Source organism: Empidonax traillii, unplaced genomic scaffold (assembly GCF_003031625.1).
Source record: "Empidonax traillii isolate 1590-97213 ecotype Southwest subspecies unplaced genomic scaffold, ASM303162v1 scaffold385:size1130455, whole genome shotgun sequence".
In the NCBI taxonomy this organism is placed as follows: domain Eukaryota; kingdom Metazoa; phylum Chordata; class Aves; order Passeriformes; family Tyrannidae; genus Empidonax; species Empidonax traillii.
Genome location: NW_020955578.1, coordinates 579948 through 593308, shown reverse-complemented (window position 1 = coordinate 593308; position 13361 = coordinate 579948). Strand labels below are relative to the sequence as shown.

Here is a 13361-nt window from a genome sequence, read left to right as displayed (position 1 = left end):
ATGAAATCATTTACCACAAATGGCTAGGAAGAACAGCGACACCTGACAAAAGATTTTAGGACCCCAAATTCTTAAAGGTAACCAGGCCAGACTTTTCAAAAACCTATTGACTGCAGTGATGATTAGTTATAACAGGATTTTTTAAATCCTCTGGACTAGCCTCTTTTGTAGGAAGCTAACTATCTTTAAAGATTCTTGCCCCTTCCCGCACACTCTCCATACAGTCTCTACTCAAATTGTAAATAATAAAAATTAATTTTTCAACTTACGTTTCTCCTTTGCATTGCTTTTTTCATAACTTAGAGATTTGACTTTTGGTTGATGAATTGGACAACAATAGATCTTGTCACAAGGCAAAATGTCACAGAAATTCACTTCAGGGATCCTGCTGATGGGCTGCGTGCTCGGAGAACTTGTGCTTTCCATCTGAAATGCTGAAGCAAAAAAAAAAAAAAAAAAAAAGATTATCAAAAATGCTGTGTGTCTATTGACATCTTATAACAACACAGGAATTGAAAGTCTATTACGTGTATGCAGACCAGCAGAGACCCAGTACCTGTTGTAGTGGTGGTGGAGTGTAAAGTAGAACTTGAGGTACTGCAAATGAAGAAAAATAATTCATTAAGAAATGGACATCAGAGTTGAGGACCAAAACAAATTGGTCCACAATCTATTACTAATTCTACTAATTAGAATTCACTAATGCTCATTTAACTACTTGCCTGTAAACCGGATGTTTCTCAAAACGTCTGTCATGAATGCTAAGTAAATACAGGCTCCATATTGTCAAAGCACTGTAGAAAGAGAATTATTCTGTAGATTTACATCCATCCCTTATGTAACATAATATGAATAATACCTGGGCAGCACCTTGCCCAAATGTCCACTTTCCCTTTTGAGGCACATTCAAGGTGCACCATACAGTGTGACATGGACAGAGATTAGTTGTCTGTGCATCACATGCACATTTCACTTTTATAAAATTATTTCAACTCTCCAGTATCACCATGCATATTCACTGTTAATTTTAATACATTGTGTTCTTTGAGCAAGAAGGACAAAAAGAAGAAAAAGAAGTGCTATCTTCTTTCTGATAAGTCAAAAGGGGAAGGGAGAAATAAGTCAACTTGTTGATAAGTAATTGTTACCATAGTGCCATAATAGCAATCAATGCTACTATAATCACCCGGAAAATCTTCATGGAGCAAGATTCTTCAGTTTTAGACAAACAAGCCTAGAAAAAAAAAAAAGTTTGCTTAATTTAAGTGGCACATAACTAAGCTACTACTAGTAGATTAGGAAATACTACACTAGTCTGACTTTGAGTCACCTTTCTTTCTTTCATAGAAACCATACAAGTCATCCTTATACAGTGGCACTCATCTAAGGAGAAAAACTTCAGTAATGAAAGGCTGCCTTAGACTGTGAGTGCACCGTGCACTGCTGCTAGTCTGGGGACATAAACGTTACAAAGGAAGAAAGGATAGTTAAAAATAATAACAGCTCCTTGTCCATTCTTCTTCATACTCTTGAAGAATTTCAGAATCAAAGGAAGAACTCAGTAAGCAGTAGCTAAAAGTTAAAAGCTCAGCAGCTTTCAGTGTGTATTCAGACCATGTTAAACCAGGGCTGGTGTAAATACAGAAGAAAGGCACTTTACAAACAAGTAAGATGATCTTAGATGATGAAGCATTTGACTGTCATTATGAAACAAAGAATATTTTACCTGTTATTTTCTCTTGCTCTTTGGCACTGGCAAAAGCAAGGTAGGCAAATGAGCATAAGTTCATCTTAAAGAACAGGACTTGGTAGAGTAGGAAGATTGTCTTTTAAAAGGTCAACATATATTTCCTAACTCAGCCTATCAATGTGAAAAGGGGTGTGTGCTTTCTATACCATGATATGAGCAGGAGGAAGTAATTCAGCAATAACAATGCCATCTTAGCCAGGTCTTAACCACCTGAAAGACATCATTATCCAGTACAAAACAGGAGCTGATGACTACAAACCACAGTGAAAGACTCACACAAGGATAAAAGCTGAGGAAGAATCAGCATCACTGCGCAGAATTCCAAATCAAAATGAGCATTTCTACGTAAGGCTGCACTACACCATGTGAGCACAACTACAGGCTGAACATTCCTGTCCTGTAGGTTTCCCTCCTCCTCCTTCACACCATTATGGACCTACTCTCATAGAGACTATGTATAGACAAGAAGTAGAAGTGTCTCACACATAATATCTATCTCAGTACAGTTAATTTTTAAGCTTCTAGCATGACACTAAATAATCCTGGATAAGGAATTGATAATATATTTACAAATATGAAAGCTTTCACCAGTATTTCAACACTTACTTTCTCATAAACATATTCCGTATATTTAATTTCACTCACCTTGCTGGATTTTAGCGGGACTGATTTTTTTGATGGCAAAAAACTAGTAGCTTGACTGTACCTGCTGTAAGATACAAGATCTGTTTAATATTCAAATCCATCAGCAACTAATAAATGAAAAAAAGACATTTTCAATAGAGTGCTAATGTCACTTGCTTTAGCAATTTTAACATTTACAAAGAGAAAAGGCAGAAGTGTCATCAGATTCATTTTCAAGCACAAAGGCATCCAGTTAACTCATTCAGGTGAATGCTATTAACTGCTACATTTGATTTCAAAGAAAACCTGGGGAAATGGCTTAGAAACAGGAAATGCTCATTTCCACTGAAGCACTAATGAAGATTCTTTCTAGCAGAAGCTCTGCAGTTTTGTCTTAGAAGCAATTTCCAAATCCAGAACTGTAATTGGATATAGTCTTTCTTTATGCAACTGCAACAACTGCAAAAATTACTACAATTTAACAGCCATTTCAAATATTAATTTTGTCAGTGAGTTAACAAAATATGAGAAATTTGGGGGGGGTTGCAGAACTTAAACGTTGGAAATAAGATGAACTCCACTGTCAAGCAAAATTGGTTTTCATTTTTATCACAGAGATCACTTTACAAATTTGTGTGACACCTATCAGAGGTACCTGACTTTGCTCTCTTCACTGACTGTTGACTTTAAACTGCTTATCCGTTTCAGCCTGGCCAGTTTCCTGTTCCACTGTTCCAGTTCTTCTATTCTGACTTCAAGATTGTTCGTTACTTTACAAAGTTGCTTTACAGCACCAACATTCTCCATAAAGATCTGATCCTAAGAAACAAAACAATGACCAAAGTAGATAGAGTATATTAATCAATCAGATATAACAAGCAGAAATGAGTACAGAATCCACCTATGTAAGGACACATTGAATATTTAAAATGCAAACACAAGTTCTCACTGTAAATGGGATGCACATAGGACTATAAAACCCTTTTTCTAGATGTTCATTTGGCAGTAAATTGAAAATGAGAACTTGCAGAAAAATTTGAAGAATATAAAGGGCTTTTCAGACTAAGAATTTAAGCTATATTATACCTTCACACTATATTGAATTTTAAACTTTGACACTGTCACAACAGGCATCTGCTATTTGATTTTCAGTACTGCAGCTGAACAAAGATTTCAGAATCCCTTAGTAAAATGTACATCCAACCATCTTCCTACAGGTTTTAAGTAGGATCAGATAAGCCAGTTTCTATCCATGTTGTATGCATAATGCTAATCACACAGGGATCAGTGAGAATGGAAAAAAACAAAACAGCTCAAGATGTGATGGCATAATATTTTGCTCTCTCCTTCAGCCTCTCCAGTCTCTTACAAGAGTCTTGTAAGTTGTTATCACAATTAGCTCTGAAACACAGTTCAAACACCCTCCATTTACTCCTGAATCTTTTACCCAGGAAGACCCTTCTGTTCTTCTACTCCTGCTTATCTTCTAGACATCAATCTGCTGCTAGAGAAGCCTTCAGTACAACCATCCACGCAGTAAGTATTTTATCCATTTCTGAGACAAAAATGGGTACTGATCTGCTATAAGAGCATGGTAGCAGCGTACTTTCTCAGCTGTATTTGAAATAATGGCTTTCTCATACAAATACACAACCAGACTGATGCCATTAAACCTTGGATGAAGCTATTAGTGCAGTTAATGTTACAAAGTGTTCCAGTCCAGTCAAGTTATGCAGAAGAAAGGAAAAAGCAGTTTTGCCTTTCACGTTGTAGATGCCACGCACACCTTTTTTTCAAAGGTGACTGCATTCCACAAAACCAGACAGTATTTTGTACAAGCAGAATCGGAGCCCAGTTATAAAGCGGTAAGTTGCAAACTTCCCTACTGCCAGAAGAGTAACAGCCTGTTTAACTAAATAGTGATTTCAAAATAATCTCTTGTGCCTAGAGCTGTGAAATCATTTATATGATTGCTTGTCCTCCTCTCAATGATATGCAGCAGCTGCCCTTTCCATTCTCTTCAAATCATGCATGAATCACTTCTAGGTGGCCTCAACTAGCTGAGAAAATGGCTCATGTGTACAATGAAGCAATACTTTCTTGGGGAAAAAAGTACTCATTAGAATTTTACTGCCTCACTGGTGACAAAGAGCACAGTGAGACTGAGAAGAAAATATTGTCTCAAAATAGCAAATTTTACACAGTTGAGACATTTCTCTAAAAAGTAGCAGAGCCTGCTACAAATGTGCAATGCAATCAAATTTTACAGTTTAACAGCTCCAAACAGGTGACTGACAAAGAGACAGAAACAACAATAGTCAATATCCCACTTATCCTGAACTAAACCTGGAATATGAGATAATAAAGTTCAAGGCCTCATCACCTGTCAAACTGAAAGCAAAAATATGGGGCACTGTCCATTTGCTACTCAAGGTGCTCAGCTATTCTGGAGTTCGGAGCTCCAGAAATTTAAATCAGCCTGGACAACAGATGTTCCAAATCTCTGAATTCAATATACATCTTTAAGTGTTAGACACAGATCTCTCCTGACCCTGTCACCCTAAAGGTCGCAGAATTGACATTCACATGCTGTGCCACAGGTGTTAGGAGAAAGAGGAGAAACCACAGATCTACCTGAAATGTCTGTGAAGTAATTCCAGCTCTGGGCAAGTAGTCAAGAAAATGCTAAGCAGCAAATAAGCCATTCCTGTAACAACCTATTCCTGCTTGAGCCACATGCACAGCAGAACAACACTCTGCAGGGTGTGAAATAGAAAGTAGGTTCTCTTCATTTGCTAGGTCACATCCCTAGAAGACATTCTGGCAAGCATTATCTAGAAACCTAAGGTACAGTAGAAAAAGGCAACATGATAGGCCCAAACAGCAGTGCTGTGAGGGACTGCTTGAGATGGTATTTTGTGTGATATTTCAGCAAAAAAAGAGATGTAAATCAAAAGCTCAATTATCCAACCTAAAATTTTGTCAGAAAAAAACCCAAAAACTGACAAAGCAATTGTGTGGGGGCTTAAAAATTCAAATGATGCTGCAGCTGTCACACAGTGCAATAGGAAGGGCTAAAGAGCAAAATTAAGTTAGTGTCATGATCTGACAGCACTGTTCTTCTCTGACCATCTAGAAATTGGCTGGAACTCTGACCAAATTCAGCAATTTTTAAAGTTTCCTTTTCAAAAGTATCAACAAAAAGTGCTCTTTCCACAGCTTTATTCAAGGCATCTTCTTCATGCTTCTTTTATATGGAATACAACCTAGAAGATTTAACCTATGAATTTAACCTATTTGTAGACTGTCAAAAGAAGACTAGTGAAATACAAAATATTTAATAGGTATTTTCTCCAACTTTGGTGGTGTAAACTTGTGTTTTCTAGAGAATAATGACAGAATGCAATATGACAATGAATGCAGGATTGTGTTCATGATATCATCCAGACAAGATAAAGTTACCAACCTGTAAAACTTCCCTCTTCTCATTATCAGCTGTAAGTGGGGAAAAGCTGGGAAGTGGTCCTTGGCCTGCAGTGAATCAGCACTCAATAGAGGGGCTGCTCTGTTCTGGACAAGCACTGTCTGCAGTCCTGTGTGACTAAGGCATTGCTTCCACCCTATGAGCACGGTAATTCCTTTGTGGGCCATGAACATTTCATAGTATATGATTTTGAAGCTATAATAAGGATTTCAGATTGCGAAAAAAACCTGCACACAGAGCTAGCATTTGTATTTGGTTTGTAGAGGTTATACCAGGATTAGAGTAAGGAAGTTTTTACATAACAAATAGAATGCCATCATTGCTTAGCTCACTTCTGGAACACTTTATTAGCTGAAACACCTAAGCACAAAAGAGTATTTTGGAGCCCCACCTGTTGAACCAATGCTATGAAATCACTCTCCACTTTTCTGAATACAAATTAGGTTTTTCCTTTTATCTTCTATTGTATCTTAATACAGTATTGTAATCAGGTTCTTTTTCTTCAAGACCATACCTTGTCAACCATGAGGAAGTTTTCAATTTTTTCTCCATCATCACAAGCAACATCTCCAACTTCTCTAACAGCTTCAGGTAAAAGTTCCTTCACTTCCTGGGCTATTATTCCTGTTCACAAGATAACAAAAACTAACATCAGGAAGCACAGTGGCTTACCATTGACTATAATTATGTACTTTCTGTTGACCATCCTAAAAGTTACAGGCAGAGCAAAAGATGATCTAGAATTTCTCTCTGGTAGAAAAATCCAGGATTTCACTTTTTTTTTTTTTTCATTTCACAGGAAAAAAAAACAGAAACCTTTAGAATTCTCATTTCTTTGCAACAAGAACAAAATTGTTTGTAATCACATACTTCATTCTCTTTAAATTATCGTACAAATTTCTCTGGAAAAAATAACCTTCCACTTTTAGAAGTTGAAACAGAAGTTGTAAAATTGCCAGAAAGACTTGATTTCGCCATTTTTTATACCACAAGAGATACACAGCAAAGCATGCGATTGCAGTATCATAAGAAATGAGGATGAAATAGCAGGGTGTTAAAAGGCACTATGGCACAATGGATGGACGTTAATGAAAAACGGGAACACAGCAGACTAAATACCTGTTTCATGGGTATCTTTTATTCCCATAACAGATGCAAATTCAGGCTTGTAGTCATATTCCACCAGCCTCATTTGTTTTATTCTTCTCAACTGCTCGTTTGTATCGACCTAATTGGACAAATACCAAGATTTACATGTTGAAACAGTAAGAATGGCATCTAGGACATCACTGAGATGGCAACTAGCCTGACACAATCATTTGGCTGATTTTCACATTGAAAAATATAGACAATCTTCCCATTCCCCATTATCAAAGCGCTGTTTGTATTTGTACTGCCAGTTACCCTTCAGTCTGACAACTCCCAGCTTCCACAGACAGCCTCTTCCCAAGTCCACAGGCAGTGGTTCTACAGAGCACCGTGGTACATCTGATTTCTTTAAGCCAGCATTTCAGCACACCCAGGATAAAGAATCTGCTTCACGTGTCAGAACAATGATCCACACATGTGCTGTGGTGCAATCATAAGTGCCCTAGATCCTCCACAGCCCTCACCTCCCGGATATTCTGTTTTGCTCGGCTGTCAGATGGATGCATGACTCTGCCCATAACTTTTGCATTTCCGCAGACAACCAGTGCTTCGTCTGGTGCATCTGTGTTAATTCCTACTCGACCATGATAGACTATCGTCTCTGGAACGTGTCCTCGCTGCCACAGCACATCAGTGTCATTCTCAAACTGCCCTGGATTAGATGCCTGGAAGAAAAATTTGTGTCTAAAGATATAGTATAGAATGGATGTACTATTGCTTATTCCATTAGAAATTCAGGGAAAACAAAATGCCAAATCTTTAATATTCAAATTGTATTCAAGAGCTTATCTAACACACCAGTATTAAAACACAGAGTGGAGTCACTTCTAAGTGTTTCTGCTCACACAGCATTGGCCCCATTGCCTTTTTTGCATTCTACTTTATCACCTTAAGCTAAATTATCAATATCCAAAGCTTTCCAAATTTTATCTTTGACATTATGCCACATAACCATTCTTTATTTACCAGTAAATTTAGCTGAGGTGGGAAATCAGAAAAGAGCAAACAAGGCAGATATTAAATATATGTGGTTTATAAAATTCTCTGTAATGTTCTAAATTAACTCATATTAGAAATTTAATGTTAAAGAAATGTGGTCTTTCAAAGAACACCAATAAAACAACAGAACGTGTATAACTAAAAAAAGGCATTTGATTTCCATAATTAATTTTGGGTTGGTTTTGGTATTTTTTTTAATTTTGAATTCAGGACTTAAAATTTGAGTCTGAACAAAAGTATGATCATGATAAAAAGTTTGCAGTCAGAAGGCCTGCCTTTAAAGAAGGCAGGCTTTCGCAAGGCTTTGCCATCTACAAGGCATAGGGCTGTGAACTCACCACTGTTTGTCACAATTAGAGCATGATCTGATATGCCTGACAACCACTACTCCGCCGACAGCTTTGTTGTGTTTTAGAGTATAAAGGGTTAGAACATGAGTTGCTTTCTTTTGCAGTGCATTTGTAAAGCTTTGCCACTTTAAGGCAGAGCCAGTGGCTGACTCACTTTACCCTGCCACCAAAGCCCTGTTAGACATCTGGAAAATGACTTTTCTTTCTTTCTAGCTTTCCTGTTGATATTTTCACCACCTTAGATCACAGCCACTTGATCTTTCTGCTTTTCTGCCTTCGTTTTCCTTTGTCTGAAACAGTGGCCATGTTTGCAAAATCTCATTTCATGGATTCCTAATAAAAAACTGTCTCACACACATTGAAGGAGCCCTCTTCCTTTAAATTTCAAAAGAACCTAATATTAAAAATAATAGGAAAATGTAAATTTCTAAATCTTACTTAAAAATATATATCTTGTAAGACAAAAAGAGTAAGTCAAATGTGAAAATGGAAGAGCTTTCCCAAATGAGTAAAGAGGTGATATCTGTGACACTGTAGATCCAGAAAGATAAATTCAGATGAAAGTAGCATTGTGGAAATTAATGGACAAAAAGAGGAAAAGACCTATATATGCAGGAATGATGCAAACATAGTGCTTCAGTTTCCTGAAATAAAGAGAACCCACAGCAATGGCCAGGATGATAAAACTTCTCAGCTGGGCAGAGAACTGTTGAGCTCCAGACATTGCTTTCAAAGTCCTTTCATGGCTCTGCCCAGAAAGGAGTTCTCAGCCTTACTGCCCTCCAAAAACCTAACCATAACTGCAGGAAGAGGGTTTATGGTACAAGAAGACACACAGACATAAAAGGAGCCAGGACTGAAACCATCTGAAAGCCCTCGTCTTCCTTTGGAAACCCCTGTGCAACACCCCACGTGCTGGAGATTTGCCCTTTTGCTCTCTCCAAATCCACATGCTAAACCAGGCCATGATCATAAGCCTAGGGAGATGATGGGCTGACAAAAACGACCCAAACAATGGCCTGCAAAAACTGATGCCAGGACTAATAGCTTTTGACAGCCCTCATCTTTCTTTAGGAGCCCCTTCCCAGCCCCACTTAATGCACTAGAGCTCTTGGTCTTACTTGACTTTAGAACAAAACGCTTAACGTATTGCACTCTGTAACCCAAGGACTAGAAAAATGCAATGCAAAAAGAAGCAGCTTCTCAACTGACCCACAAGAAAAAGTTTACTGAAATGCTGTCTTCCAGAGGCCCTCTCCATACTTTGCAGCCCACTTCATGGCACCTACACATTTCCCATCTTTCTAAGCCCTAAGCATAATATTCATCTTAGAAATAACCAAACTCCTAGAGCGTGTCCAGTTCAAATGTTAACACTAGCTATTGATCACATGAAAAAGTGGCTGGGACTGGAAGCTTTCAGCAGCCCCCACCTTTCCTTGGCAGTTCCCTTGCAATCCCACTCCCTTTGGGGATCTGTGCTTCCTCTCTCTCCTAACCCCAATTTTCCATTGCTCCCATTACACCATAGCTTTGCATTTTTTCTCTTTTCTAAGTCTAACTGTAGGCTAAAGCTGAGTACTAAAATGAAAACTTTATGTGGATCAGGGGACTGAAAAGTAATAATTATGAGGAAAAGAGACTTAATTCTACCTGTTTCTAATTTGAAACCTATATTCCTACCACCAAATTAAGAGATGGGACTCTCTGGAAACACACTGGAAAGGGACTGATATGGGTTTTAATCTGCCTAAAGCTACTTGGCCTTCTTTCCTTATATTTTTTTTCGTTCTCATCCTCCTTTGAAAATGAAGCCTCTAGCCAATGAAAGCATTTACCAAATTCCTGGCAAATGAAGGAAATTGTTTCTCCTCAATTTAAAAAAATCTGGAAAACCCAATATATTTTGTATTTGAACACACAATAAGCTTTTTTTTTTAAACTCTTCTATAGCTCTACTTTTAACATTTTTAAACTCTGATAATTAAAAGATAAAATACCCATAAAACACACAATTTTAATTTTTTTCCCTCGATCTTTTTGAGTCAGTGGTAATTTTATACCCAATAATCATCCCCCCTCATAATCTCCTGTGAATACCAAAACATTAAATACTTTTACATGAAAGCAATATAAATTTATACCTACCCTCACAATTATCTTTTCAGAGACATTTGCACATAGTAGGTAAAGTTGGTCCTGAGAGACAGCATACAGTCCAACTACCAGCATGAAGTATCTAATTTGAAATTGATTTATTGAAGACAATAATTAAATTAATGCCTTCTCACAGAAAAAAAAAAATTGTTTTAAATACAGCTGTTATTATAGATACATAAAAAAGAGCCAGAATGGTTTTTTAAAGTGTGCACGTTATAATAGAAAATAAAAAGGGTTTTTTTCTGTCTCAAGAAATATGCTCTTACAATCACCACAAACGCTAAAAATTAACCAAGTTACAGTAATTTTGAAAAATTTAAGTAATGCAGATTCAAAGAGGAAAACCTTTCTTTCCTCAGAAGAAAATGATCATTATATGATTTTTTGGCCTCCTGACTTTGCCAGCCATTTCTGCCTTTGATTTCCTGAAACGATCTCTAACCATGAGAATGAGGTTTGGTGGTTTTTAGTTCTCATATAATTCTGTAACTCTAGAGAATGAGACCTTTAAGCAGATAACAAGTACCACAGAATTTCAAATATAATTTGATAATACTGAGATTTTTTCACAAACATCAACGTCATTCTAAAGCAGACCTTCTCTTTTCCACTTCCAACACACAGGCCAACTAGCTACAGCAATACCTCTGATCAGGATTAGGTTTCCCCTTTTTTCTCATATTATTTGCTGTTGTTTCACTGAAATGCAGCCTTCCCAGTGTTATTTTCGTCACCTGGTCCCCTGGCAGATCAACTCTAAAACAGAAAAAGAAACAAGATCAGAGAAGAAAGCATTTGGAGATTTATCTGCTCAAGCCAGATTTCCTCAAACTTACTAAAACAGTTCTAAGAAAAACTGACAAATGAAAGAAAAAAGAAGAACCCCAGTAAAAATGCAGTAACCTTGGTTTCTAAAAACATATTAAAAAGAGTGACTACATCTAGGAGATAAACAAGACAAAGCACCAGCAGTATCTAACTGTTCTTATTACTAAGAGTTTTGTGTTTCTTGGTCTGTGTGTTTTGAATGCAATAAATGTATGTGTTCCATATGATGGCTATTTACTGTTTGCCAAGGTTAATGGCTGCTTGCTTATTACTGGACCTGACTTTCCATATTAAAATTAATAGATTTTACTGCTTGTCCTTTTTCTCAACTGCACCTAATCTGTGTATCTGGAAGTACAAAATAGTCACCCTTGTCTCAAATACATAGTGGTACTGCTCCTGTAAGTGATAAATAATACAAATAAAGAGTTTGCACAGACAAAACTACAGTCCACCAAACAGTCACATATGAAACAATTTACATACACAAAGAACCTAGTTGTCAGTAGGCAAAAGGAAGAAAAATGTCATGATAGTTATAATTTAGTGAAAATCAAGCTCTTCTCCCAACTTCAAAGTTGAGTTTTGTTAATATTATAGCACAGCCTTTATCCCAGCACTGTCCTGTCTAACTTGACACTGTCTTATCTCTTTGTGTTATAAGGCTGATTTAATTATTTATAGAGAATACACCAGCTCCAACAGAAGACACTTATGCCAGAAGAATAAATATTGATTTTGCCAGTGAGTTAAGCTGCTGAAGAATGGCAGAATTCCAGGAAGATGCTGCATGTGTGTTTCTAGCAGATGCGCTCCCCTTTAAAAGCAGCGCAAATATATCTCATGCCCATGCAGGACAGGAACATTACTGACATTTTTTAAGATTCGAAACACATCTGCCATACAGCTCCAAGCAGCATGCAAGAGTGTGCTGGCTGAATATAAATATTTTTGATAGACAAACTTAGCACATTTGTAAAGCGGCTGAAAATTTTCCTTACTGAAGGGCAACCAGGTATATGTTACTATTGTAATTCTGCCTCTGTACCCAGAATTGAATTTGGACAAAAATCAGAAAACTGGTTTAGAACTACTATAAGTTTTCAAGAAACAACTACTTCACTTTTCAAACCAACAACATACTTGAAATAAAATGGAATAATTTTCTCAAAATTCTTACTTAACAGGATGGAAAGTTTTTTTGCTGCGATCTGACTGAGACTGCTCAATAGTAATTGTTTGATTTGGAGCTTCCACCTACAAAGCAAAAAGAAATTTCAAAAATGACAATATTAAATTTTCAAACACATAAAAATGGAAATAGTAATTAATAGGCAAATTTTGTCTGAAACAGTGAAATCTCTATCATTTCTAATGGAACTACATAGAAATTAATACAGGAACTGACTGAGGATTGATTGGATAATTGACAGCTAGTCTGAAGGTCCAAATCTTTCTGTGGATGCAATTTGAAAGGAAAAAAAAAAAAAGAAGGGAAAGTCCTGCATTAATTTGCAAAATAAAAATTGCTTTCTGAATCCAGACTGTTATTGGCTCGTTCTATGCCAAAGCATAAATGCAGATATTCAGCATGAGAACTAAACCTACATAAGGTAGTTCCATGTTCCATACATTATTTTAACATCAATTTCTGTACCTTTCTGGAATGGTGCCAAGCAGCACTCTGCTTCAGATGGAAACAAATGACAGAAACATTCACTAATTTCCTCTGCATTAGAATGCATTAGGCAAAACCGGTAGTAACTGCCATGTAAAACAGCTCCATGGATTTTTTAAAATCACTGAATGTTGGTAGTAAGTGGAAAAAAAAAAAAAAAACTGGTAAAATCTTTCGGAAAGATTACAATTTCTTACTACTTCTGTATATGTAGGTTTTTGGACCCATACTGGAAATTCTGTTCCACACAGAAGTCACTAGTAGCTTGAAAGAGTTCTCCTTTGTCAGATCTTGGTCAAAAATTACTCAGAAAATAGTTTTTTACCTCATTATATGGAT

At 36.9% G+C, this 13361-nt stretch overlaps 1 protein-coding gene across 1 annotated transcript in view; it reads right to left on the bottom strand.

Annotated features, from left to right (window-relative positions):
• The window catches only part of MYRFL (myelin regulatory factor like), a 38604-nt gene that overhangs the window by 10606 nt on the left and 14637 nt on the right, over positions 1 to 13361 (bottom strand). The window contains exons 8-19 of the mRNA XM_027893297.1: positions 12525 to 12601; positions 11162 to 11272; positions 10505 to 10595; positions 7472 to 7672; positions 6978 to 7086; positions 6373 to 6482; positions 3030 to 3193; positions 2396 to 2459; positions 1149 to 1234; positions 723 to 794; positions 557 to 597; positions 270 to 434 (exon numbers count right to left, since the gene is read on the bottom strand). Of these exons, the coding sequence (XP_027749098.1) occupies positions 270 to 434; positions 557 to 597; positions 723 to 794; positions 1149 to 1234; positions 2396 to 2459; positions 3030 to 3193; positions 6373 to 6482; positions 6978 to 7086; positions 7472 to 7672; positions 10505 to 10595; positions 11162 to 11272; positions 12525 to 12601 (1291 nt within the window). The remainder of the gene's footprint in view (positions 1 to 269; positions 435 to 556; positions 598 to 722; positions 795 to 1148; positions 1235 to 2395; positions 2460 to 3029; positions 3194 to 6372; positions 6483 to 6977; positions 7087 to 7471; positions 7673 to 10504; positions 10596 to 11161; positions 11273 to 12524; positions 12602 to 13361) is intronic.